General features: G+C 50.5%; 12 protein-coding genes across 12 annotated transcripts; 9 read left to right on the forward strand and 3 right to left on the reverse strand.

Moving 5' to 3' along the window:
- Positions 1 to 667: 667 nt before the first annotated feature.
- LTR84_010902 (uncharacterized protein) lies at positions 668 to 1,141 on the forward strand (the record flags this gene model as incomplete). Its single annotated transcript, XM_064854435.1, has 2 exons — positions 668 to 744; positions 799 to 1,141. The coding sequence occupies 2 exons, from the start codon at positions 668 to 670 to the stop codon at positions 1,139 to 1,141; spliced, it is 420 nt and encodes a 139-aa protein (XP_064709161.1).
- A 1,758-nt stretch (positions 1,142 to 2,899) lies between these two features.
- LTR84_010903 (uncharacterized protein) lies at positions 2,900 to 3,553 on the forward strand (the record flags this gene model as incomplete). The annotated part of the gene is made up of 2 exons (XM_064854436.1): positions 2,900 to 3,161; positions 3,222 to 3,553. The coding sequence occupies 2 exons, from the start codon at positions 2,900 to 2,902 to the stop codon at positions 3,551 to 3,553; spliced, it is 594 nt and encodes a 197-aa protein (XP_064709162.1).
- An 87-nt stretch (positions 3,554 to 3,640) lies between these two features.
- Positions 3,641 to 4,564, forward strand: LTR84_010904 (uncharacterized protein; the record flags this gene model as incomplete). The annotated part of the gene is made up of 1 exon (XM_064854437.1): positions 3,641 to 4,564. One exon carries the CDS (start codon positions 3,641 to 3,643, stop codon positions 4,562 to 4,564), a length of 924 nt encoding a protein of 307 aa, XP_064709163.1.
- A 765-nt stretch (positions 4,565 to 5,329) lies between these two features.
- Positions 5,330 to 7,776, reverse strand: LTR84_010905 (uncharacterized protein; the record flags this gene model as incomplete). Its single annotated transcript, XM_064854438.1, has 3 exons — positions 5,330 to 7,494; positions 7,544 to 7,661; positions 7,714 to 7,776. 3 exons carry the CDS (start codon positions 7,774 to 7,776, stop codon positions 5,330 to 5,332), a joined length of 2,346 nt encoding a protein of 781 aa, XP_064709164.1.
- A 619-nt stretch (positions 7,777 to 8,395) lies between these two features.
- On the reverse strand, positions 8,396 to 9,693 carry LTR84_010906 (uncharacterized protein; the record flags this gene model as incomplete). Its single annotated transcript, XM_064854439.1, has 2 exons — positions 8,396 to 9,587; positions 9,644 to 9,693. 2 exons carry the CDS (start codon positions 9,691 to 9,693, stop codon positions 8,396 to 8,398), a joined length of 1,242 nt encoding a protein of 413 aa, XP_064709165.1.
- Positions 9,694 to 10,078: 385 nt separating this feature from the next.
- On the forward strand, positions 10,079 to 12,082 carry LTR84_010907 (uncharacterized protein; the record flags this gene model as incomplete). Its single annotated transcript, XM_064854440.1, has 3 exons — positions 10,079 to 10,131; positions 10,202 to 10,433; positions 10,628 to 12,082. 3 exons carry the CDS (start codon positions 10,079 to 10,081, stop codon positions 12,080 to 12,082), a joined length of 1,740 nt encoding a protein of 579 aa, XP_064709166.1.
- A 1,015-nt stretch (positions 12,083 to 13,097) lies between these two features.
- LTR84_010908 (uncharacterized protein) lies at positions 13,098 to 14,018 on the forward strand (the record flags this gene model as incomplete). The annotated part of the gene is made up of 1 exon (XM_064854441.1): positions 13,098 to 14,018. One exon carries the CDS (start codon positions 13,098 to 13,100, stop codon positions 14,016 to 14,018), a length of 921 nt encoding a protein of 306 aa, XP_064709167.1.
- A 654-nt stretch (positions 14,019 to 14,672) lies between these two features.
- Positions 14,673 to 15,533, forward strand: LTR84_010909 (uncharacterized protein; the record flags this gene model as incomplete). The annotated part of the gene is made up of 2 exons (XM_064854442.1): positions 14,673 to 14,728; positions 14,783 to 15,533. 2 exons carry the CDS (start codon positions 14,673 to 14,675, stop codon positions 15,531 to 15,533), a joined length of 807 nt encoding a protein of 268 aa, XP_064709168.1.
- A 1,132-nt stretch (positions 15,534 to 16,665) lies between these two features.
- LTR84_010910 (uncharacterized protein) lies at positions 16,666 to 17,275 on the forward strand (the record flags this gene model as incomplete). Its single annotated transcript, XM_064854443.1, has 3 exons — positions 16,666 to 16,742; positions 16,957 to 16,975; positions 17,075 to 17,275. 3 exons carry the CDS (start codon positions 16,666 to 16,668, stop codon positions 17,273 to 17,275), a joined length of 297 nt encoding a protein of 98 aa, XP_064709169.1.
- A 268-nt stretch (positions 17,276 to 17,543) lies between these two features.
- LTR84_010911 (uncharacterized protein) lies at positions 17,544 to 17,998 on the forward strand (the record flags this gene model as incomplete). The annotated part of the gene is made up of 2 exons (XM_064854444.1): positions 17,544 to 17,616; positions 17,727 to 17,998. 2 exons carry the CDS (start codon positions 17,544 to 17,546, stop codon positions 17,996 to 17,998), a joined length of 345 nt encoding a protein of 114 aa, XP_064709170.1.
- Positions 17,999 to 18,892: 894 nt separating this feature from the next.
- LTR84_010912 (uncharacterized protein) lies at positions 18,893 to 21,516 on the reverse strand (the record flags this gene model as incomplete). Its single annotated transcript, XM_064854445.1, has 3 exons — positions 18,893 to 20,242; positions 20,296 to 21,081; positions 21,136 to 21,516. The coding sequence occupies 3 exons, from the start codon at positions 21,514 to 21,516 to the stop codon at positions 18,893 to 18,895; spliced, it is 2,517 nt and encodes an 838-aa protein (XP_064709171.1).
- A 1,206-nt stretch (positions 21,517 to 22,722) lies between these two features.
- Positions 22,723 to 24,840, forward strand: LTR84_010913 (uncharacterized protein; the record flags this gene model as incomplete). Its single annotated transcript, XM_064854446.1, has 1 exon — positions 22,723 to 24,840. The coding sequence occupies one exon, from the start codon at positions 22,723 to 22,725 to the stop codon at positions 24,838 to 24,840; it is 2,118 nt and encodes a 705-aa protein (XP_064709172.1).
- Positions 24,841 to 26,217: the final 1,377 nt, after the last annotated feature.

Consider the following 26,217-nt stretch of genomic DNA (forward strand, 5'->3'; position numbering starts at 1 on the left):
TCGGAAAAGCGTGAGCCAAACCAGAAAAGCCATTCCAGTACTGCTACATGATACGGATTAGGCAGGGTCATGATGACCGGAAAATCGGCATCAATGGGCCATTTTACCCAAGCATACATCAGCTGCTCAAGGAAGGTCAACCGTGACCTACATGAAGACACTCTCCTCAATCGCCTCCTTCGAACTATGAACTACAAGAAACACGTGGAACTGTCAACAAACCAGGTAGCTCGCTCGAGAAGGATTTACTCAGAAATAGACACAGAGGCAACGCCGCATATCTCGAGACACAGGGCCATCTCCTCCGTTTGCCAAGACGTTTAGGCAGAGAACAAAGGTGCAGTCAATCTACAAACGAGACTCACGGGAATTTACTATGACCCTACAAGAACAGCCACACGCAAAACCCACAGCAATCTTCCATTGTCCAGTTGAATCGCAGATATATTGGATGCAGACACGGAAAGCATGTGAAGTTCTGCAACGTCACGGCGAAAGGACTTGAGACCAAATACGCAGGTCAACGTGAATATTGGTCCTTGCTAGCTAGATCGTTGGCGAGGAGCTGGTCTCTTTGGCCTATTAGCAGTGGACAGCGTCTCACTCGATGCAATTAATACAACCAGGGCCATTCCGTCGGTCTTTTGCACCGCGACTATTCCACTCGATGTTGCATCTCATCTCTCAAACACTATCGAGGGATAGAGAGAAGAAGGCCAAAGTGCAGAAGGCAAGGAAGACAATGTAGCTCCAAGATGTCCAGGAAAAAAAGAGATGAACAGAACCGGGAAACAACAGTCTGCCGGGCTCGGACAGCGAGGGTGCCGGCGGTGAGGCTGCTGGAACACTCGCCCGCTCGGATCTGAGGTTCAAGACGCAGCGGGCTCTTGACCGCAAGGCTAAGGCCGCAGAGAAGAAGGCCGCGGAGAAGAAGGCTGCAGAGAAGCAAGCGCAAAGGAACAAGACAATTCAGCCAGATATGGACTTGATTATTCCTTCGGATGATACCAGTGTCTTTACATCAGACCAGTCTGGTTCGCTCACTCTGAGAGGCGAGAAGGAGACGAAAAACAACACAGAGCATTTCAAGGCAGAACCAAGCCCCTTCTCTACCACTCGATTCCTCCTACACTTAGTTTAGAACCTCCTCGTATTAGTTTTGAATCATATCGCGCATCAATCGTTTCAAAGATCAACAACCTTCTCTCAGTGGCGAGTGTAGAAGGACAGAATTGTCATGGATCTGGCATTGCTGAAGCAGGTAACATGGCTTGCTAGGCATGAGGGACGGTTTGCTCGTAAAGAGGCCTCGCAAAGATCCTCTACAGGGTGACACCTGTCTTTCCTTGTCATTTCTTTCCTTGTCATCATCCACCGATCTATATCTCAGACTCACCATAGGACGAACAACACTCTCTAGCATAGAGCAATGTGGATACACTTGATTGACCATCGTTCTTTTGTTGTGTGGCCGGTTCGCATAGTGATAAAGTGTTGCTAGCAGAATGAGTAGAACGAGAAGTGCATTGTAGCATTACCAAACCCACCTACTTCGTAGTATCCTCCTGCATATTAACGATCGCATCTTGTTGTACTAGGTAGGGAGCAGGCAAGATGGAATGGCTTTGGTCTGGCGAGGATGAGGAGTTTCTCAGAAAGGGGGTCAACCCATGGCGTGACGTCATCAGGCTGAATTCCAGGAGCGAAGAGCTTGAAAAATCTGGTAGCTTGTTCTTCTCTACCTTGCACGAACCACCATCAAAAATACTATTGGAGTAGATTTAGTTTATCAGATCCTAAAGCTTCATTCATTCTCTTTGGTCCATTGATGTAGGAGAAGTCAATCAGACGTGGAGTCGCTTCTCCCAATACTCCTGCGCTAAGCTCTTGGTCTATGCACCACGATTTCTTCAGGGGTTCGCAGCAGATTTGATACTGCTGCGGCATGTTTGATATCGAGATGTACTCGAGGTCCGCCCAGCGAATTACTTTGCCGCCTCCATCTCCTGCCAGAAGAGCTATCGGAGGACTGGGGCATCACGCCTATTACTGCTCCGCCTCAGGGCTTCCCAAGCAGGCGAAGCGGTGGCAGGGTAAAGGCTTCGGCTTCAGCCTGTAATTGCCTCATAAGATAGCGCCCACAGTAAGTAACCTGAGCAGAAAGCCTAATGTCAAGCATGGAAAGAAATGAATGCTGGAAGGATCTGCTGGGACAAGATAAGTGAATATCAAGAGCTCCTAGGCATTCACTGCCCCCGGTACATCACCACTACCGCGAAAAGATGACTTGATATTTTATTTCCCTCGAATTTCTCCCAACATACGACGCCCCTGGTAGGGTAGCGCAACCATAAAGAGTCCCATCTACTTTCAGGTGTCAGTATGTGGGTTTGGTGGTTGGGCCTCTTCCTGGACAGGAAGGTTGCACCTAATCAAAGGCGATTGGGACTGCCTGTCTACAGGAAGAGGTTTCAGCGCCATTCGGTTGGCTTTAGGAACCTGAGCTGGGTTACAATTACAAGTGGGCTTCTGTGGGATCGTAGGATCGTGGGATCGTGGGATGAGATGTAAGACCACCACCAAACTTTTTGCACTTTTTTGCTAAGGCCCGGGGTTCGATTCTAGCTTGGGGAGAAATTCAACGAGAAAAAAGGGACGCAAAGAATCACGATCACGAACTTCTGCGGTGCTGAGAGGTGAATGTCATTAACCCAGTGACAACTCAGTGACTTGTCAAGTGACAACAATCCACGATTGAAGACCTCAAGAACACTTCGAACCACTTCATGCACTTCTGAAATCTTTCCTACACTCGTTTCTCTCCTTCACCAACTCACAACCTCAAAGTGATCATTACTTCGTTGAAACAACCTGGGATTTTTGCCACCGTGTTACAATAATGCCTCCCAAGGATAAGAAGCGAAAGCGCCAGCCGCAAGCGAGGGCTGGACCAGAGAAAGCCCAAAAGAAAAAGGGAAACAACACCGCAGGAAAAACGGCAAGAGCCACCAGAACACGTGAAGCAATTGAGAATGACTCCCAGTCTCCTAACTTTCCTCACTGGGATCCTGCCAAATCTACCAAGGCAATTGACCGATGCGAGAATCTCATCCACAAGCTGAGTGCAGAGGTCGAATACCTAAAGTCATTGATCAAGCCCGGTTAGAAACTACATTTCGAAACCCATTACCAGCAAAGGAGCACTACTATCAAGATCGCAGGCAACAAAGATGTCGAGATCACGGATCGGAACGAACTTGACAAGAACTTTGAAGATAGAACCTACGGTATTGATGGTTCTGAAGAAGATGGGAATCCCCTAGACGCCGACCCCTACGAAGAGACTGGAGAAGATGGAGAAGAAGTCCAAGCCCCAAACGGTCTTCGCCAGGAGGTGGTCATGAGCCACAAAGCCAGCCCAGAACCTGATAGCGAGGACGAGAAGTTCAAAAGCAAGGAAGAAAAATTCAGATTCCAAGTACAGAAGGGCAAAGCAGTCTATCTCAATGGGGTTTTCGAACCGCTCAAGGAGATTCTCTCATCGGGAAACTGAATCTTCGTTACCTACTGCTGCGAGACAGACGAAGCCTTGGATGAGAAGACCTTCATGAAGGCATAGAGAAACTTCGCATGGCCTGGAATGCCACCAGCAGTCCTGTGTGCATGCGCAGTTGGCAAAGGTGTTGCTGTTCTCATGAAAGAACCTAAAGACATGAGGAAGGCGTGTGCTTTCGAGGTCGAAGTCACAGACTACGACAAACGCGAAATACACCAGATGCGCGCGGCAAAATTCCATGGCCCTAGCGGACTTCCCCTGGTGCTCCGAATCCAAAATCTAGCATCGGTAGTTCACGAAAGTGATGTTGTCAAAGCACTCCACCAAGAGTTCCCTTGCAACAAGTTTCATGTTTATCAGATGCTAGCCCAAAAAGGTGGTGCCCGGATGAATAATTTCTTCGTGGTGTTCTCGGAAGCCCCCGCCCATGTTGTCAAGAGTCTTTATTTTCGAGAACTACCCAAGCACAAGGGAAAAGTCAGGCCCGCCACTCTAGTGGTGGATGACGTGTGCTGTTCGTGCGAAACTCTGACTCCCCACTCCGAGGACAGCCCCTGCAAGTACTGGGTCTACCTTTGGACCAGCGTTGAGGGGAGATACTTCTGTGGGAAAGGGCTTGCTGAGCAATGGCTTGCCGAGAAACAGAGTGCCGAAGAGAAGACTGTGCGCCCCTTACATTTCAAGCGGGCCGAGGAGCATGCTACTGCACACAGACCGTTCAACTCCAGCATCCCACAAGCCAACAGTGCAGAGGATCATACATGGTTCGATGCCCCCGGTCCAAGCAAGTCTGTACCATGGTCCTCCGGGACTATAGAGGCAGACAAAGCAAAAGGTCATGAGCGGTTCATCACCAGTCTCTATTCTGGAGTCCCACGAGCAGAGAGTGCAATCAGTCATCATGAGCGGCGAGATGCTGGTCTATTCTCTTTCGGAAGATTCGACAGCTCAAAGAACAACGATCAGAGAGCAGCACCAGTATTCCATCCTCTTCGTGATGTGGATTGACATGGTCGTTTCCGCTTCTGAGAAGCCCACAACTAGGTCATCGGCCGATCGCCAACTTCATTTCTGCCAGGATCACTGCGCGGATGAGATAGTGGGGGAGGGTTTCAAATGGCAGAGTTCAGAAGGAAGGGATTGTTAGAGTCGGAATACAGCGGTGACAAATTATCGAATGAGTCGGCCTGCCATTGAATTGTATGTATGTGTATCCACAGCCAACCATGGCCCCGAGCCATGGTATCACACTCCGTCTTGAGGACGAATCAGAAAAGCACAGAAACTCGAGAAAAACAATTGAAAATAGATAAAACAATCGGAAAAAAAGATCATTGTACGACTGGAAAGTCATGGCAATATCTATTTCTGAACAATCATTACCTGCTGACCTAGGTAGGGATGTAGGCAGGATGTGGACGGACAGCAGTCAATGCCTACCACCCTCCCTCCATACCTACCTACAAACAAACAAGAGACCAAGGACGTACGTGCGTAGCCAGATTCTCCCATCCGCCTGCAAAGCCCAGAACCAAGTCCATACCTGCCGCCATTCGACCCAGGATAGACTCCGACGCAGAAGAGCCGCTCGCACCGTGTGTTCCTCCTTCCCAAACAGTAGTCATCGCAGCCAGCCCTGGCATTGCAGAGGGCTGGAGGCGGTATGATATCTAAACGAGTGGCAATCTTGGAAGAGTGATTTGATGCAACGATGTCAAAAACCAGTGTGTTTATTTATTTCGGTGGATTGTGACCAAGCTTCGCATCAAAGTTTCAAGCAGTCGCAGTGGCAGGAGCTGTGGCGGGGACGACGGAGCTCGTCCTGACCAGGCCGGCAAGCTGATCATCGCCATTATCGTCGTCGTCAACGTCGTTCAAATCGCTGTCCCTCAGCTCGCGGCATTCACCCTGTTTGGTACGGATCATGACAGTGGGGACGTTGCCTCGGATGACCGTGCGGCCAAAGCCCTTCAACTTCCTGACATCTCGTTCCCGCATGCTGTCTGGGGCAACCAGATGCTTGACGCCGAATTGCTCCATGACCAGGCCGGCCAACAAGTTGACGTAGAGGAATGGGTGTTGAATGAGCTCCACTGCAAACGCGTTCAGGACTTTACGTGCTTTGCTGGTGTATTCGTCTTGCTGGTCGAGGCAGTACGACGAGAGATAAAGTAGATTCTGGCATATGATGCCGTTGGGTGAAGGGAGCGCCGAATCGGTGCCGGGCTTCAACCGCATGATCTGTTCCATGGACCGTGCGGCTTGGAAATAGCCACCGCTCGTGTCAGCGAGGAATTTGGAATCGAGTGTGGCTTGCAATTTGACGGCCCATTCGAGATGTTCGGGTTTGTAATTCAGATCGTATAACGCCAATGCACCGAGTGTTAGGTAGGCGTAGTCGTCGACAAAGGCAGATCCGGCTTCTCGGCCTTGCACGGCCCCGGACCAGTTGTAGATCCGAGTGACCTCGCCGGTAGACTCATCGAACATTTCTCGTTTGATGAACCGTACGGCATTTTCTGCAGCGTCCTGACACCGTTGTGCTCGATTCTTGTCGATGGTGGCAAGGGTGTTAGCCGCGCGCGCTAGAGCAGATATCGCAAGCCCATTCCAGCTAGCAATGATCTTGGTATCAACGCTGGGTTTCGAGCGCTGAGTCTTGCGATATTCAAGAAGTTGTGCACGACCGGACTTGATGATGCGAACAATTTCTTCCTCAGACAGTCCGAACTCCTTTGCGAGGACAGATGGTGTCGCCTGAATACTCAAAACATTCTGATTCAGGAACTCATCGTTAACATCGTGCTGGGATGGAACATTTCCATCCGATTTGACACCAAAATGCCTGGCCACAATAGCAGCAGATTGATCGCCCAGAATAGACTGAAGCTCCTTCAATGTCCATACATAAAAAGCACCCTCTTTACTATCATCACCCGTCACACCATTTGTAGCGACGGGGAGTTTGGTCCGTGAGTCAGCATCTTCGCTGGAATACCAACCTCCCTCGGGCCTGACAATAGGGGAGTCAGGATTTGTGAAGTATTCGACAAGATTATAGATTACACCTAAAATCTCAGGATTGCGACCTAGTGCCCACGCGTCACAATAACAACCGAGGAGTTGTGCATTATCACACATCATTTTTTCGAAGTGAGGAAGATTCCAGTCCGGCGTCACACTATACCGGTGAAAGCCATAACCTAGCTGATCCCGAAGGCCTGATCTCGAGATTGCAAACAAGGTGTGGAGAGATATCGAAGCAGCCTTCACACAAGATTCTTGACCTAGAATGCCCGGTACAGGGCTGAAGAATCCGAAACGTGTATGAGTGGATGGTGTTGCAATCGCAGCCCCGATCCGGAGTAGAAAAGTGATATTGGCCGGGGTTGGGAATTTGGGACTGGTCGGACTAGATGCAAAGCCCCCATGGGTCGAGTCATAGCGGGAAATGAAGTGTTCCAATGCTTCGTCGAAAAGGTCGAGTTCCAGAGGCTCTGGTGGATCGGACGATGAAGGTGAGCTACCTTCGACCTGAACGGATGATTGAGAGTGAGTGCCTTCAGCAGCAAAATCCCGCAACTGGTTGGTAATCTCCGATGAGGACTGAATACACCTTTCACGTTGGGTGGTCCAGAGTTCCTGGATCTTGCCTAGGATATCGATGAACGTGACAGGTGCGTTGGTCGATGGTCGTGTGGCATCTGTGAGAGCAGGGCCAGGCCAGTAAGTTCCACCAAAAATGGGCTTGAGGTCAGGGGTAAGAAAGACATTTAGCGGCCAACCACCTGCTCCAGTTGTCGCAGTCACAAAGCTCATATAAATGTCATCAAGATCGGGACGAGATTCTCTATCAAGCATGATAGGGATAAAGTGCTTGTTGAGAATGTTGGCAACCTGGTCTGAACTGAAGGACTCTCGGGCCATGACGTGGCACCCTTTTGACGATTAATTATTATCTCCAACCCGAGAAGGAGATATACTCACAGTGACAGGCATTGTATCCGATGCTCAGAAATATCAGGCGGTCGTGCTGCTTGGCCAAGGCGATGGTCCGTTCAGACCAGTCTTGCCAGGCTACAGGATTATCTTGATGTGCGCGTAGCTTAACGATATTAGACAAGTCTTTACATGAAAGATTAGTTTTCTTCACTTACATAGGGAGAGGAACTATGTGCCAACACATTTTGCAAAACGGGTGCTGGTATGTTGTTGACCATCGAGGCTGGCTGGTGGAGGTCCTGGGAACCTCCGGTGACTAGCAATATATTCGGCAATTGAGGTTGTACAGACGATGATCTGCAGAACGCTTGATTAAGAAACGGCACAATCAGAATTGATTGTAAGAGGAAATTGATGAATAAGTTGTTCGGGCTAGTGATTGAGATGGTTGGGCAGAGGGATAAATCTGCAAGGCTTTGAAGGGTTTGCGCTTGAGGGCGGAAATGGCCGGTTGGGTTGGGAGGGGACGATGGAAACCCGACGGACCCTCACTGCAACGTCAATCTATCACAAAGGATGAAATTTTCATGGGAAAAGGAAATCTGATACGCTAGATGGGGATAGAGGAGTGGGTTGTGCTTAGCAAGTCCGGCAAAAGTTTTTTTTCTTTCAATTGAGGTTCGGTGGAAGAAGCACGACCACTGGCAATCTGAGGGAAAAAGCGGGAGGCTACAGGGATACGAATCAAAGCACACCATTTCAAGGTTGGAGGAGAATCAGAGATATCAGTTTTGCCTGCCCCACTGAAAAATCTGGGGGAGCCCATCACGTGCCGATAAGCAGGGGCAAACCCTTGGGGGCCTTGGTGGGTGCCTTGCTAGCCTCTACGAAGTATGGTCATTGCTCATCCCAAGCCATTTTCTCCAAGAGCTCACTTTCTTCCTCCTCCATCAACGCCCGCAATTCGGCCTCCTCTTCTTCCGTCAACATTGGCAGCTCATTGCTAGGCTCGGGCTCTTGTTCAAGTAATTGCGGGTTCTTCGCTGCATCAACTGCCGCTTGAAGATCTGCTGGTGCAAGGCTCCATCTTCGTAGAGTGGCATCAATGCTGACACTGATAACTAGATCATTTGTCAAGGCCAACCCAGTCACTTCCTCGTAGTGTCCTGTAAATATGTGGTGAAGGTCCCCAGTGGCTTTATACCACACCCGGATCTCCTCGTCCCTGCAAGCAGTTACCACCCAGCCATAACCGTCATGGGTCACCACGTCTCGAACATAATCTGGATGTTGCAGTGTCGTGTCTGAAGCCCAGTTATGATTTCGTGACAGATGTTTTGCCGTTTTGTCAGCCGAGGCTGTCCAAAGATCCCCGTCGTCATCAAAGTGAAGTTTATACACACTGGTTTCATGAGCCAGTATGGGTGCTGACAGTTGAATTTGAGTGGTTTTGAGTTTGGAAAATTCAGGTAAGGCAAAGGAAAAGATCTCTCGCTTCGAGGTGGAAAAGAATACTATCGGATTATCCGGCGAAGATAATGGGTCCAGGGCCAAATCCTCGATCCCCCTGGAGGCAGGCTTCAAGCTGCCGCATGGCTGTCCATCGAGCGTCCAGAAGCGTATATCACCGTCAGCTCCTCCTGATAAAAGTATCTCCTGCTTATCTGGAGTCCGGGCAACAATAAGACATTTGACAAAGTCTCGATGAGCCTCAAACGAAGTATGCTCAGTTACAGTGCGACCCTGATTCGTCTGCTCGGCAAATCGAAACGTATAGTTCCAGATGGATTTATCCCAGCAGCCTGCAAATATGCGCATTGTGGTGAATGGGTCAGATGCTGTTTTGGTTGCCTGTGTTGCCAGGCAGGTTAAGGGCGCCTGGGGACCCCGTGGAGTAGAAGAGATCTCATTTGTAGACAATCTCAGGCCTTTGATTGAACCACCAGCCTCTGCGACGAACAACACATCGCCGCTGGCATCGAACAGATAGTTGACTTGAACAGCCAATATCTTTGTGGGGAACTTGACCGGATCACCTTTGTTATTCGCCGCCTTTCGGGATTTTCTATCCGTCTCGGCTATTGAAGTACTGATATCATGCGATCAGTGATTGTAGCAGACAATTCTAGAGCCGAAGAGACTCACTCTGTCTGAAAATAGTCTCCAGGCTGGACCGAAGTGTTGAAAGAGGCCATAGTCAGGTGTTTGTTCGACCATGGCATCATCATAAAGAAAGCCCAGAGATGAGATCGGCGTGTGGTGTCTCCCAAAAAGGCGTAACCGTCCGTAATGTGGCACCGTATGGTATTGCCAAGACTGCTGCGGATCATCGTGAAAGCGATCTCCACAGTCACGTGACACATCTAGCTCCAGCCTTTGACTTCGAATTCAACCTCCACGCTGACCTCGACTTTCCACATTCTGCAGCCTCGAATTCTTTCCTCACTCTCCCACCATCACCCTCCCACCATTTCCTTTCGCAATAACTCTTAAACCCTCAATAATTCGCGTCTTCCTCTCCTCCTCCTCATGTAATAACACTTGTCTTCTTTCGTTCACAGCTTTTCTGTTCTTCCAGCCATGGATCACCTCATCGGTCAGAGATTCAACCTCATCTCAAAATCAGAGATTCGGTAAAGCTACCTGTTCCGATCTTCCTCCTTCTGTAAGAGAGCATCATGCTAACAAGACTTTATCGTGCAGCTATGTCGGGACCCTTCATGAAATCAATGCCGAACAGTCGACCATCGCGTTAGAGAATGTCTATTCCTTTGGCACTGAAGATCGATCGGTCGCAAAATTCATTCCTCCTTCCCAGGACAAATACGGCTTCATTGTCTTCCGCGGAGGTGATGTCAAAGACATCAAGATCGCTGAAGATGAACCCTCTCAACCTTCACCTCCTCCTAACATGCCCAACGACCCTGCCATTCTGGTATGTTCTACTTTCGCGCATAACCCCTACCCTTTTCAATGATGAATCATTTCGGATGTAAACACAGACCTGTTCTTAATGCGCAAAACCGTGTGGAAATTTCCGTTGCCTTCCTTCTGATCGAAATACCGTTCCAAATAATGTCTTGGTTATAAGGTGTCGTAAGCTCCAGCTAATTTTGCTTACCATGTTAGAATGCTTCTCGACCAGGTCCACCTCCATCAGGTCCTTCCCACGATGGTCCTTTCTCTCCTCCGGGTTTCGGACCTCCACCTCAATTTGGTGGCTACTACCCTCCTGGTCAATTCGGTCGAGGCTACGGACCCCCTCCTGGTGCTTTTGGCCCTGGCCCAGGCTTCCCACCTTACGGACCACCACCTCCTGGATATTTTGGTGGTCCTCCAGGTCAAGGTTTCCAACATGGGCCACCTGGCTTTCATCCACAGCCTCCGATCGGTCCTCCAGGACAACGTCTAAATCATCCTCAACCTCCTCAACCAGCCCAACATCCCACGGAATCCATCGCTCCTGGCGCAGGCCCATCTCCATCTTCTGCACAAACATCTGAACTGCCAGTTGACAACAAAGCTCCAATTGCGTCCAATGTTACAACTTCAATCAAAGAGACCCCGACAGAGACACCTGTTCAGCCGAAAGCAGACCAAGAAAAGGCCGTGAAACCAGGTCCGCCTGCGGCATCGGCGACAGCTCCCAAGACAGCTCCGACTGGTCCTAAAAGCAACCGGGTTGCACCTGCTGTTCCATTCACTGTAAATCAAAAGTCATTCACACCGCCTGTCGTCCCTGTTCAGGATGCACCATCATCGTCAGCCAATGGCACGACGGCCGCAAAGCCTGGCAAACCTGCATCCTCCCAAGCTGCAATGGATGAAGCAGCACGACAAGCCAAAGAAGCTGTTGCTGCGGCGATGGCAAAACTCAATCCTCAAGCACCCTCGGCCCAAGCTAAGTCGACCCCGTCAGCTGCTGCAATTGATGCTCTGTCACAAAGAGTAAATGCAATGTCAACAGGGCCCAATGCCGCAAATGGTACACAGCGAGGAGGTCGGGGATCAGCCAGAGGGGCTCGTGGTGGTAGTTACGGGCGTGGTGGACAAAAGAAGATGGAGATTCCCAAGTCTGATTTTGACTTTGAATCTGCCAACGCGAAATTTAGCAAGGAAGACTTGATCAAGGAGGCAATTGCGTCAGGATCGCCGCCCATTGCAGGGTCGGACGAAGCACCTGTCGAGAGTACTCCTGGTGAAGAAACTTCTGTTGCGGCACCCAAGAGAAAGGATAGTCTCCCTCTCACGACGGGCTCTGCGTATAACAAATCTTCATCCTTCTTCGACAACATCTCATCTGAAGCCAAGGACCGCGAAGTTGCTGTGGATGCCCGAGCTCAAGGAAGACAAATGAGAGGTGAAGAGTTCAAGAAGAACATTGAGACATTTGGCCAAGGCAACGTCGATGGTGGATTCCGTGGAGGCCGAGGACGAGGGTCTGGCTATGGTCGAGGACGAAATTACAACAGTGGAGGCCATCGTGGCGGATACAATAACCGTGGAGGCAGTGGCACCAACAACTATCGAGGAAGTCGAGGACGTGGTGGTCAAGGCCAGGGGGATTCCGTCCAGGCGATTTAGACTGCTGGCCAGTCTTAGCTTTGAAAAGCTCAGGGATTCACGGCGGGACTGCATCAAGCATTTTTCGGATTGGGTCAATTAAGAGTTTTCAGGGCGGGCAATGGCGAGCGAATCTTAGCATGTAACAAAAGACGTCGACGACTTATGCTTTTGCAGTTGCGAGGCTTGAGTAGCAATGAGCTACAGGCATGGAGCACAATGGGTTTCTCTTGGTATGTCTACGCACGCATCTGATGCGAAATGGCGTAAGCTGTTGTGTATTCAAGGTATAATGTACCTGGCGAACAAGGAGATGCCAGTCACAAATAATGTGCTTGCACGCACTGCACTGCACACAGGAAGGGAATCCATGAGGAAACGAAACTTTTTTCATGCTAGATGGAACTACCTAGGAGGTATTATCAGATGAATCAACTAGGTGTCCTCCTAACATTCATGATCCCAAATCATATATCAATACGTGGGTACCTAGGTAGTCGCCAGCCGTCCAGTATCGTTAAATGTAGTCTCTGCTCGGAACAGGTCCAACTGCTGTGAGGGGCTAAAAATGCAGTGCAGTGCCTCATGCTGCCTGTCGGGCATGTACATATTTGTCTTGGCAGCTTGAAACGGGGTGTTTCTCAAAAGCGGTATTGCGCTCTTGCCTTCCTTTCCATCCATCTCCCCAGCTTGACAGCCACAGGATATCGTGTTCATGTATAATTATCTGTAGTGGACAACTCGCGACTCCCTGTCAAGGCTGTAGCCTCTTATATTGCATCAGGTGGGCAACTTGAAATACTTCACACAACCTAGGTACGAAGTATAGTTTGGTACCATCGAACATCTTTCCCTACTATCCGGCCTGGTAGGAACTCAGCCGCATTCTACGGTTTAAATGAAAATGCTAGACGCAGGCATTCCGGGTGTGATCGCAAAGCCCGAAATGGCAGCTTAGCCGACACGTTTTGCTTGCCTGCAGTTTTGGAGAATCTGCTCTTACTGCAACCAAGCCAGACTGTCTGTAAGGCAACTGATGCCTTCAGATACACCACTTATACCGTCAAATGCCTCTGTAGCCGATGAGCTAGAGGCTTTGAACTCCATCTACGGCCCAGACACGCTCGATTTCCAGGGCGAAACACCCAGCGGCGCATCAGCAGCGCTGCGACTGCCCGACCTACCTTTTTCATTTTTGTTCACCTTCCCTTCAGAATATCCTGATGTGCCTCCCCTCATCACCGGAACGCAGTCGACCGGCGATAGTGGCAAAGGTGAAGGAGAGGCCGCGGTGAGCATTCTGCGGGATCTGCTGGGGACGTTGTGGACTCCGGGACAAGTGTGCCTGTTCGATTTGGTAGAGGAGGCCACACCGATTCTTCAAGAGCATCACGCTCAACATCGCCATGGCGCGGCTGAAGATCACAGCGCACATGCTACGCACAGGTCGGCGACTTCCACACAGCATGAGCAACAAGACCCGGACCTGACAATGGTTGCAGCATCGTCCATGCCATCCCCACCGTGGGTCTTGTCTGAGCCAATGACCGTGAGTAAATCCGCGTTCATTGCGAGGGCCTGCCATGTCGCTTCTCTGGATGAAGCCCAAGACTCAATTTCACACCTGCTCTCGACGAATAAGAAGGTTGCGACGGCGACGCATAATATTCAAGCTTGGAGAATACAGTCGACTAACAAAGAGACGGGCACTGTCACCACTATACAGGATAGTGATGACGATGGGGAAACAGCCGCTGGTGGAAGGCTCCTTCATCTGATGCAGTTGATGGATGTATGGAATGTAGTCGTGGTCGTTACCCGGTGGTATGGTGGTGTCAAGTTGGGACCGGATCGATTTCGACTAATCAACATGGTGGCAAGAGATGCATTGAGCAAAGGCGGATTTGCCAAAGAGGAAATTAGCAAGACAAAGGGCAAGGGGAAAGGTAAGAAGTGAATGAATGAGCATTAATGCTTGATCACTCGTACCCAGGACGGACCTGAACTCGATGGCCCGATTCAAGTTCGTTAGTCCCGAAATGGTTAGCTCGACACGTGCCGCCCATGTGACGATTGCGACTTTCAAGTTGATCCTCTTCTCCACCAGCCACAAACCGGTTTTTCTCGCATGGACTTCTTTGAACTCCTCCCCATGAGATTGTCATATCCCTGTCGAATCCCAGTCTCATCCCAGTCGCTTCTCCACGACTCGTGTATTCCGTCCACTCATGCCTCCTCTTGGATTCGGCTGGCTAGTTGATATTCACACTGTGTGGCTTGACTCTGACGTCGTTTGTCTGTGCTTTACGAGGCCTCCGACAAGGTACATGGATTCATCAATGTCCACCATGCCAGCCATCTGTTCTCCCATGTCACTCATGTAGGTTGTCCCTCCCTTGATGTCCTCTTTTCTTTTGTCTCTGCATCGTCGTTTTCTTTTCTCTTTTCCTCATTGTCTACGAGTCTCTTCATCAGCATCTTCTTCGCATCCATCTCGCTTGGGGTAATCACATTGGTGAATCCTGCCGCCAATATCATCCATCCATTACTCGTCCGTTTATTGCGGAAGGCCGCTCACCCCGCATCGTATCCCAAGAGAACGACAGTCGCCATGGACAACGACAGTGAGCAAAAAGTGCAGCAGAAGAAGGAAAAGCCTCTTCACGAGTAAGTCTACTGTGAACTCGAATCACGGCGAACATCAATCTTACACATCTGTAGGCTCCTGACCTCCTCCCTCGTGGATATCTACGTCGGCGCAGAGTCTACCCACTGGACTATTCATGAGAGACTTCTCACCTATCATTCGCCATTCTTCTCTTCCATCTTCTATGCAGACGACAAGAAGGAAGAGAAGAAGAGCCGAGGCAACAAATCCTACGGCCTTCCCGATGAAGACGACTATCCCTTCGAACTTCTCGTTGGCTGGCTGTACTCGCGATCCATCCGCCAGCCCAAGGACGAAAAGGACATTGGTCCACTCCTCGACCTCTACCTCCTCTCCGAGAAGTTCCAGATGAAGCAACTCGGACTGGACATCGTTGAGCTCGCCAGAGACTACTATCATAGCACCTCCACATACCCAGGTCTCCGCCGCGTACAGTACGTCTACGCCGAGACAGACGAAGACAATGAAATGCGCGAGATGATGGTCTCTTCAGTTGCAAGACAGTTGACCACGAGTGAGAAGATCCCTGTCCACTGGGCCCAGGCACTACAGCGCAATGGTCAATTGGCCGTTGACATCATTCGCGCAATTCAACAATGGCACATTGAAGAGCGTAGCATTCCCGATGCCCGAGACGGCAGCCGAGCCCGAGGTCGACAAGCCAACGGACTCGGGTTCAGCTCGGTCGAACGAGAGGGCGAGTCAGTCGAGACAGCAGGCACCGACGATACCAATATGGGAGTCGAAAGTCTGAACAGTGGGATGAGCGATGTTCAACTAGGCAAGAGCGACGCAGAAGAGTAAGTCTACTTGCAATGTATTGTATCCAAAAATCCATTGCAGCTTGCAGTTTCACGGGGATGCTCCTTTCTGCTGCCATTCCCAGTGGAAGACTCCAGAAGAGTGACCCCGTCTCACTGTGCCCGCACGGATGTATGATTGAAGCGAAAAACGCGAGAGAGAGCTCAAGCTGAGTTGCAAACCTTGTTGAATTATAAAGTCGAACATCTCGGAGTCAATCACCTCGACCGCTTGAACCACGGATGGAACCGCCGGACAAGGAAAACAAAATGGATTGCGATCAACAGGAGCGAATGCATACGGACTCGAAGGTCACTACCACCACTAAAAATCGACGGAGGAGGTTCGGGGCGTTATCTGATGGATTAAAGTTATCTTCTGCAGGCCGGACGGAAAGTATATTCCTGCTTTCCGCCTGGCTTCTGTATATTGTGTATAATGTTTCGGTGTCGTACGGCAACTTGAACTTGAAGGGAGCGACCTGGAGCTGACAGTATGAACTTCCCAAGTCAAAATGAAAAATATTCTAATTGCTTACACGAGTCCGCCCCCTTGATTTTACCGTTGTGCCACTCACTTTCTTTAAAAGCCGCAAGACGTGAGCCGAGGTAGCCATCTTCCTCGTGCCGTGCCCAGACCAGCCAACGCCAACGACTTTTGCAGTTCCTATTCCCGTTCGTGCTAACAAGGCTGCTTCTGCATGCTCCGTACCCCTCCAGAGCCGATCTATTTCGAGTCAAGATGATTCAAGATTGACCGACATCTTCAATCCTTTTCTATTCATCTTCGAAAGCCCCCAGTGCGGGTAATTTTACTCACATAATCTCGCTCACTCATCGTTTCACTAACCCCCATCAAATACTTAAATATCCGCGGAAACGTGTCCGGAGTCTCATCGGGATTCTCTTCTCGCGTCAGATCAGAGACGCCGAACTCAAGCGTTCACTTTTTATAGTTGAGACTCAAGCTGCGGGACAGAAAACTTCGCCTTTGTTGGCAGAATGCCGAACTGATATCTCGCATCTTCTGAATTATTGGACGCACAATACCCAAACAAACTGGGTACAGAACCTCGAGTTGAAAAGGCTCTCTCCATCCAAGCATAGTGCACTCACATTCATCCAAACACAAAACAATGTCGACCCCCGACAATGCAGCAGTTGCTGCCGCCCGAACAGCGGCGATGGCGAAAGTGCAGGAGGTGCTCGACATGTACGTTTCTGCCCAACCCATGATCACTGAATATGGCTACTCTTCCACTATGCATCCGACGCATGGATTCCTGTTATTCCACTTTCTGGCATCGAGGAGTTGGGAAGAGTGCCATATCCACAAGACTTCTCCATATCACTGGATGGCAGATGAGGTTGAGTAAAAGCTGACTTTCCACGCCGTCCCCACGGATCGACAGGTACAAATACTTCAGACACGTAACGGGCTTCAAGGTAAATACGTCCGTTTTGTCTTGCGACGACACGACACCACCACCCCTCATTTCGCAATCCAGACCAACCCTCCACTAACTCCTCACACCAACAAAACAGGGCTACGACGTCGAACTAATGACCAAACTCGTCCTCCTGGACGCCGGGCCCGAAGGACGCGTCGTGTGGGAGCTCGATATCACGGATTTCTACTCGAACGCGAACGGTATGTCAGCGTATCCTGGGTTTGGGGACGTTGTCGCTCGTCCGGCGCGAAGTTCATTTCTGCGGCGCCCTCGAATCTACGAGCAAGAAGACTAACGGTGGGATGTTCTGTCGATCTAGGCGTCATGCATGGCGGTGCGGCGAGCGTAATCTTTGGTATGTTGCGTTGCCGCTGCCCTGTGATCATGATAATGGCATGATATTTTATTGATTGTCTTGCTGTACCTAGACATGTGCACGACCATGGCACTTAGCCCCCTTGCGAGACCCGGATATTGGGAGTAAGTTCCCTTTCTCCTCCGAACACTGGCACGAGGCGAAGGCCAAGGTGAAAGGAACCCCTGACTATTGCCTTGTACTAATGATGACCACGACCAGCTTCCTCGGCGGCGTGTCACGCACCATCAACGTCTCATACATCCGCGCCGTGCCGTTAAGTAAGCAAGCAAGATCCGCGCCCCTCACCTCCCCATCAATATCTACAGCACAACGCAGCCCCAATCATCCACTCGACTCCCTTTCCTAACCCCAAATCATCGGCACACAGACACAAAAGTCCACATCAGCGCCAGCGTCGCACAACACGGGCGCACGATGGCGCTGATCCGCGGCGAGATGACGAGTCCGGACGGCAAGCGCATCTACGCGACGTGCGAGCACCATAAAGTGCATGTGCCGCCGACGGCGAGCATCGACGAGTTGAGAGCGGGCCTGCAGGACGAGGTGCGCCGTCGCGGAGGCGATCGCTCGTTCCTCGATGCGCCGCTTGCGGATGTTAAGGGCTCGGGGAGTCGGGTCACGGGGAAGTCGAATCTGTGAGGGGTGGGGTCTCGTGGCACGGGGGAAGAGTTGTACGGGTGGGGTTGATTTATGGTTGTTTGCACATGGATGGGGTGGGCTGTTATTTGGTGGCGGTGGAAAGACGCGAGAGAGACAAAACGAGACAAGAAAGAGAGATCGATAGGAAACGCAAGACAAGGAAATGGATAGAGTGGAATACCTGAGCAAGGTGGTGTAATAACAAGTAGGTATTGTGCTTCAAGAAGCGCTCACTGGCCGAGGATGAGATGCCTCCAGAACAAGAATCACTTAGAAGCGGTAGCCCCGGCGGTGCTTGAAGCGGCTATCTCTGAGCCATGTCATGGCCCTTCAAGCCAGGTCTTTGAATTTGCACCATTGTCCGATCTGTGTGCGTACAAGATGTCATGTGTGGTCTGAAGGACTACGTACAGTTGCTCGGCCTTCCGCCAACAACGATCTTCTTCAACTCATCCCAAGATCTCCTCAGACGGGCGCCCACCAATACTTGCGGTTGTGTTGATCAGGTAGGTAGATTGTGTTGGGTTGAATTCGGTTCAGATGACGGGAAACACGTCGGATCTTAGCTCCAAATTAGTGGATAGAAGCGAGATAAAACATATTGTTGAAAGTGAATCTGTATTAATGTCGGGTTTTGCTTCTCTTTCATTCCTCGCTATGCATTCAGGGGTGGTGATGGTGATACTGGCTCGACTTTTGGGAAATCATCATCAAGGCTTTTTATCTACACAGAAGCTGCATTGCTTCAAGAATGGTCGTAAATAGAAAGAAGGGTAATTTTGCTGAGCTTGGAGAATAAATCATAAGAGCTCAATGGTCAAGTGGTCAGGCTTGCAACAGCCCTAGTTGCAGATCATTCCAGCTATCGGTTCGTAGGGGATCGAGCCAGACGATTTAGTTGGATATCTTCTGGTAAAACAACAAATAGGCGACTTTGTTGTCTTTGACGGAGAATTTCGGGTTGGGTGTTTGCTTCCCAGATGAATCCTTTGCTGGGGTAGCAGTGCCATTGACAATGGCACTCATGGTTGACTTGGAACGGGAATGACCATTGACCTGGTTCCAAGTTTTATCAGAAGTTCCTTCTTCTTCATCGTTATCCTGATCGATCTGCTCAAACCTGTTACCGGTCTCTTTGTGTCGTTCCAGTGCGGCAGCAAGAACCTTGGGGTCTTCTTCACTACCTCCTTCAGCAACGTCCTCACTTCGAACACGTCTGATTAGAGTATCGTCAATGCGAATCCATTCACGATCATCCTGTCGACGAATGTCAACAGTGTAATGGCCGCCATTGGCATTCTTCCCATGATGATAAATCACGCCAGTCAAACGATACTTCGGAAGTCCACCGTGTGCCACGAACTTGTTCCTAGTTTGCAAAGGGAAGACTTCCTTAGGAAGTTCGAGCTCGAGTGGGTATCCGACCTTTTTCCAGATCTTCTCGGCTCGTTTTGTCGCACTGTCGTAATGGAAGCGTTTTAGATGTAGGATGAGCACTGGAGGTAGTGTCTCAATGAAGACTTGTTTTGTAGCAGTAGCTTTCTGGCCTCGAGAAGTATAGAAGTCGCCTTGCATACTTTCAGGTCGGGTGAGCCCTTTCAAGGCATCAATGATGTTGTGAACCTGAGGGGATCCGATGTCAAGTTGAAGTGGAGAATAAGGTTCCAGAGTGACAGACAGCTTGTTACCCGACACTTTGAGCTCCGATCGGAGCTTACCCCCAAAGATATTCGTGACGGGCGACTCGGTGGAAATAGCGCCTGATGATCGAGTAATTGCTGCCTTCTGTTTATGTCCAACTTCCAGCCAGCCTCCTTCACCTTCGACTTGTTCGGAGAAGTTTGAGACACTTCCAGCAGGAGTTGTTCCACCCGAGCTTGACGTGACGCTTGATCTCATGGTCCGAGCACATTCTTCGTGCAATTCTTCCAACAAAAATCCAAGAAACTCTTGAGCATCTTGTTGATGACCTCTTCGCATTTCTCGAAATCGAGGTAGATCCTTGATGGCTGCGTAAACATATTCTGGAATAAATGGTTCACCGTATGTCTCAAAATCCTCCGACTTCAACCGAAGACGTAGCTGATCAACAGTGTTCGCTGAGCAGATCACGGAATATTCTTGAACAAAAAGTATGATAGCGTCAATTAGGGGTGTGTCGCTCTTAAAGGCATGTGGAGCACGTTGAGCAACTTTCGATAAGAAGTCATAAAAGGGCAATGAGAAGACAAGGACTTGCAGGACCTAAAGGAGTACTGTTAGTAGGAGGGAGGGTGTGATTCACAAGAAGGACTTACCGAATTCATGTAGCACATGTTACCAGTATTGACAAGTCCACGTGGTTTGAGAAAGGAGACCCGAGTTGGGGTTGCAGCAATGGAAGAGTTCATATCATTGAGAACATCAGAGAGCGTCTCGTTCCTCCCAACCTTGGAGGATTCTGCGGCAGTGCTCGAAGTAGAGGCAGCAACTGACGGAGATTGGGAGTCATTGGATCGGAATAGGTTGGCCCATGATTTGGGAGGGGCTGGTGCTGAAGCGGGTTTGGGAGTCGAATCAGAGGGTATAGAAGACTCTGCCGCACCAGCAATTGAGGCGGAGGATTCTTGTTCTTCCTTGGTCACAGATTTTGCCGTTTCTGATAACTTGGACACCTGGGAAGTCACCGAGTCCCGATGTGCCTTTCGGCCAGCAGTGGGACTGGGAGGTAGAATTGGGACTGCAGGAATGATGGGACCCACAGGACGAGTTTTTGGTTGGGTAGGTGTTGACTTTGTGGCAGGTGGAGGAGCAGCCGATGAAGGAGTTGTTGGTTGTGTTGAAGCGGTCTCAGAGAGGACATCTGAAGGCACGGGTGTTGAAGCTTGAGTAGTGGTTTGGTCATTGAGCATAGGGGGATTGGTGTCCTCGACGGCAAGCTCCACATCGTGTGATTCCGACTCAGCAGCAACGCCCAGCTCGTGAGAGATTTCCGGCAAAGGATAGACTACAGGTTCGGTCGCAAGGAGTGACCGAGGTACACGTCGTTTGCGAGGTGCTGCCCGAGGGGGAAACGCCTCGTTGTCAACAGAGAGCCATGGAACCTAAGATGAAATTAACATGAAGCAGAAACCAAGGGAGAGCAAGCCTAAACTCACAGGTGGTTGAAAAGGTTCTCGTGGCTCCTCTAATGTCGGAGTTTGAACCTGAGGATGAGTGGGTGTGTGTGGAGGAGCGGGAGAAACCGAGGTGGTAGGTGAAGCCGAGTCCTTTCTCGTATGAGTGGTTTGTGTGCTTGTAATACTCAAAGGCGGCGAAGGAGGAGTTTGGACCAGTGTAGTAGAGGTAGTAGAAGCAGACGGTGGAGGCTGATGATGTGGGAGTTGTCTGTGGGCGTGGGTGGTAGAGATATGGGGCGAAGGTTGAGGGTATATCTGCTGCTGATGCTGGTGCTGGTGCTGGTGCTGGGGCTGGGGCTGAGGCTGTGACGAGACGATTAATGGTTGTGGATGTTGAGGATATTGTTGAGGCGGTGGCATCTGATGTTGGGGGTAGTGAGGAGGCCTGGGATGATGCATCTGAGGAAGTTGATGTTGAGGGTACTGATACCAACCTGGTTGTGCATACTGTGGTTGATATTGGGGCATCATGGGGGGCATGGCGGGTGGATAATATGGTTGATAGGCGGGGTGAGGGCGCATGTTCTGGGGAAGGTTCGTGTATGAGCCATCATGGCGCCGAGAAGGAGGCTGCATCGGCATCTGATGTGGCCTATACGGAAGATGATGATTTTGCTGCATATTGAGATCGCGTCAAGGCTGTGGAGGCAGTTGCATTGCGACCACTGCAGGATGGGGCGCGTCGAGCAGCAGAGAGCTGGGATTTCTTTCTTTCTTCTTTCAGACAGACATGAACCGACACGCCATGTCTAGAAAGATGGTTGGGTATGACGAGAGATGGGGGATCGGTGATTGAACTTTGAATTGTGGTTGAAGAAGTTCTTAGGGGAACTTGAGAGAGGCAGGACCGATGATGGAATCTTCTCGTCGGACAAACGCGATGGTGAGTACCACTGTAACTCCTCATGCACGAATCCAACAATGGCGAAAGCAACGAGGTGGAGGAGCAAAGAATGGAGTGGAGAGTCGACGCCGAAAAGTGAAGGAGCTATCAGCACTGAACGACACTGTTCGAGTGGCAGTGGCAGTGGCCGTTGCAGTTTGGTGGTTGTTGCAGTCGAGAAGTTGACGAGGCAAGAGCAAAAGAGTCCACAGCCTGGAATTGTCCAGCGACCAGCCAACCGTGGAGTGCAGGCACTGTTAGTGCTCGGCTAAGATGCCGCTCAGAGGTAGCGTGTGTGCTTAGCTAAGTCATAGTCCCCCGTCTCCCAATCAGAATCAAGCGATGAGCCTCGAGATGATGAGGGATGAGGGATGTGAGGAAGGTGCAGTCATGATCAGTCACAGTCTGGAGACTCACTCCCGATACTGGCAACTACCCCCCATCCTGCACCCATCTGAGTCTGCACCTGCCATTCAACACCTCAAACGCTAACTCCCTCTCATTACTCTTCACTTCTCCTTCTCTCCTTATCCCATACCCGTTCGCCCTGGCGTTCGCGGTAATGCCAACAACCTCCTATTCGCCTTCCTCCCCTCGTCCCTCGTCCCTCATCCGAATTCCTTGTCCCTCCATTCTCCAACAACCCAGGGCTGGTTGGCTACAGCGACGGGTTGCACGTAGCAATGTCATCAAGCGCCACCTCCAGCCCGGCTGCATCTAAACAATATCCTTCGTCCGTTCAGTCCAATTACTCCCAGTCTCCTGCCGTTAATACCATCGACTCCTCGTCAAAACGCAGTAATAGCTCGACTGGTGGCATTTCAACTTCCTCGACGCGTCCTATTCCACTTCCCCGTGGAGGTCAGTCACTCAGAAAGAATCACAAACAAAAGAGCAAACCTCGTCTAGTCGACGAAGACGCCATGGCCGAGGTCTCTGCCATGAGGTCCATCAATAGCCGGAAGGGTCAGACTTCCATCACCCATCTCATGAACTTTACTTTGCCACCCCGCCCTCAGCACCATTACCAACACCACTTCAACAACCGCAATCAAAGGCGAAATCCCGTCTGGGGCCTTGGCTCAGGCTATCACGCTGTCGACAAAGCTCGCTATGTTCATGCCAACTATCGTTTCATAGTCCGGCCCGATCGAGAATACCATGCTCAGACCACCGACGCAGATGTCTACGTGAGCTGGGATGCAGTCCTTCAGGTCCTGGCTTCCGCCGATACCCAGGCTGCCAGTTGTCCCATCTGTCTGTCTACTCCTGTTGCTCCACGCATGGCAAAGTGCGGCCACATCTTTTGTTTACCATGCTTGATCCGGTACATGCATTCCACCGATGATTCCACCCCCGTCAATGAAAAGCGTGCCCGGTGGAAAAAGTGCCCCATATGTGAAGATAGCATTTATATTTCTGAGGTCAGACCTGTCAGGTGGTTCACTGGCCAGGATGCCAGTGAACTGCGAGAAGGAGGTGATGTCCTGCTCAAACTTCTCAAGCGTGAGCCAGCGACCACCCTGGCACTCCCTCGCGACGCTGCAGATAGCTATGGCTGTCATGAGGACATTCCTTGGTTTCATGTGGCTGAGATCATGGAGTACGCTCGGTTCATGAAGGGAGGAGAAGATTATATGACTACTCAGTACGACCTAGAGATCAGCACCCTGGAAACTCAAGAGAAGGACGATGAGATCATGTATGGAGACGATAATACCTGGACCCGCAAAGCCGTCTCTTCCATTAGCGAGGCCAAAGAAAAACTCTCTGGCTTAGGCAACCCTCCAGGATCCGCACTTCCGGACACCAACCCTTTGGAGATCGATATCCCAGATTCATGGGATGATGAGGTCCGGAACGGACAGTCTGCGTTGACCAGTGCGATTCAGGCACTAGCTGTCGAGCAACCTGCGACTGCGATCAATTCAGTGCATACTACAAGACCCCGAGCGGGATCCGGTCGTCCATCAGGTTCCCCCTTTTATTTCTACCATGCCCTACCGAATTTCTTCCTGTCTCCTTTGGACATTCGCATACTCAAAACGGCTTTTGGCAACTTTGCCGCTTTCCCTTCTACAATCCTGCCACGGGTTGAGCACATTTCAACCGGGCATATAGTGGACGATGACTTACGCAAAAGAGCCAAATACATGGCCCATCTACCATTTGGATGTGAGGTGACCTTTCTCGAGTGCGACTGGACGGACATCATTAGTCCAACCATTTTGGGCCAGTTTCATGATGATATTGCTCGCAGGAGGAAACGCAACCAGGACAAAGAAAATCGCGAAGAGAGAGACAGGATTAGAGCAGAGAAAGAAGAGGAAGACAAACGATACGCCGCATCACGGCGCAGGAGACCCAGTTCAGTGCCGAAGAGCTTCAGTGAGGCTGATTTCCGACCATTGGTGGATGCCAATACCCATCCAAATTCATCCCCTGGCGAGTCTGCACTTGGAAGTACTCCACCATGGGGCAATACCCGAGCGCACTCGTCGTTTGCTACCTTGGCAACACCTGGCACCAGTCCGGAGGCCCCGAGGACTGTCTGGGGTACTGCTGCCATAGGATCCAATTCTCCAACCCTCGTGGATGCCCCTTTGCCAATTGCACGTGACGATGGATGGCTGCAAGGCTGGGAGAAGGACTTACTCGATGAAAATAGTGCAATCGCCATGGTCGAAGCAAGCTTGAAAGGTGAGAGCAGCACTTCTGCCCGTATAAGCCATGGCTCTGCCAAGAAGGGTAAGAAGAAGAAGATCACTCTGATGTCGACAAACAACCGCCGCGGAGCATGATCGTATGATCGCATGATGTTGTATATCTTACATTACGATTCAAATGAAATTTGTGCATATAGCATGACTAGAATGCCATATTCGTCCCAGCGGACATAACACTACACCCATAGTTCAGTTTGTCCTTGGTTCCTGCTTACATTTTGTGCAGCACTGCTATGCTTTTGAATGGCGCGTATTCAGATTTGCATAGGCTAGCATTCCCAACGGGCCAGCGATCGACTAAAAAGGGGCCATTTCACTGGGAAATAATGCCCAAGTTGGAAGATCATTTCGTTGACAAAGTATACACGGACACAACACTTGACCTTGCTCATCGAAAGTGGCCCTCGAAGAGCCTGGCTTAGTCCGGTCGGATGGGTGCGGTCAAAGGCTCAATCTCATCGGCCACATGCAGCTGGCACAACCACGCGCAAGACCAATCCACGCCCGTTTCAAGGCTATGGTCCTGACATTTATACTGATAGAGCGAGCGTACCACTCAGAACAAACATGCGGGGTCCTAGACTCTCTTCTATCACAGGGCCCGTGGTCAAACGAAGTGGCGATGGATGGCCTTGATTACTGAACTTGATTCAACACCTTGGCCCCAACGGCTTTCTAGACGTGTGGGAAAGAATTAGACGAACGTCAATCTACTATTAGTGTGGACAATGATCCTAGCAAGAACTGGACATAATCATGTTGGCATATACGTTATACAGCTACCTTAACTGTGCTAGTGGATGTGATGGATCTTGAACTCCGAGCCGAGTCTATCCAATAATGATTCCCCAATCTGCTTCAGCCTTGCATTGTCGGTTCAGAAGGACGCCGGAGCCGTGTTATCTGCCAAGACACATTATACCACTCCTCAACCAGTGACGACAACATCAACTCTTCCACAAACCTTTCACCCTGCCAGACCCTGAACCAAGCTCGGTCGGAAAACTACTGTGCAGGCATCTGGTATTTCAGGCAAGCCAACATATTCAGCTCCATGCCATGAATGGTCGACTGGAGTTCCAAAGTGCCCGAGCCCTCCCCAGGACATCCGAGGGACTAATTATGTATGAGCTCGTGGTCCAGATCAACCTCACCATGTTGGTCGTCACGGCCTGTACCTTGCAGCCCCCCAATTATGACCTGCCATGAAGTATGCAAGTGACGCCGCAAAGCTGAGGCGTTCAGCTTGGCAGCATACTGGCTTCCCTGTGAACATGCCTCCCAAATCTCGATCTGATAGGTGAGAGCCCGCCCCCCGAAGAATGTTTGCATTTCAACTTCGTCATCTCTGCAAAATGAGGTCCGTTTAATCTTGAGCAGCCTTATGAGTACAACCTGAACGGGTTAATGAGCTTGTCTGACCTCGATCGCGGAGTGGACACCATACATGGA

This window comes from Exophiala bonariae (genome assembly GCF_035927105.1).
Source record: "Exophiala bonariae strain CCFEE 5792 chromosome Unknown scaffold_5, whole genome shotgun sequence".
NCBI classification, from domain to species: domain Eukaryota; kingdom Fungi; phylum Ascomycota; class Eurotiomycetes; order Chaetothyriales; family Herpotrichiellaceae; genus Exophiala; species Exophiala bonariae.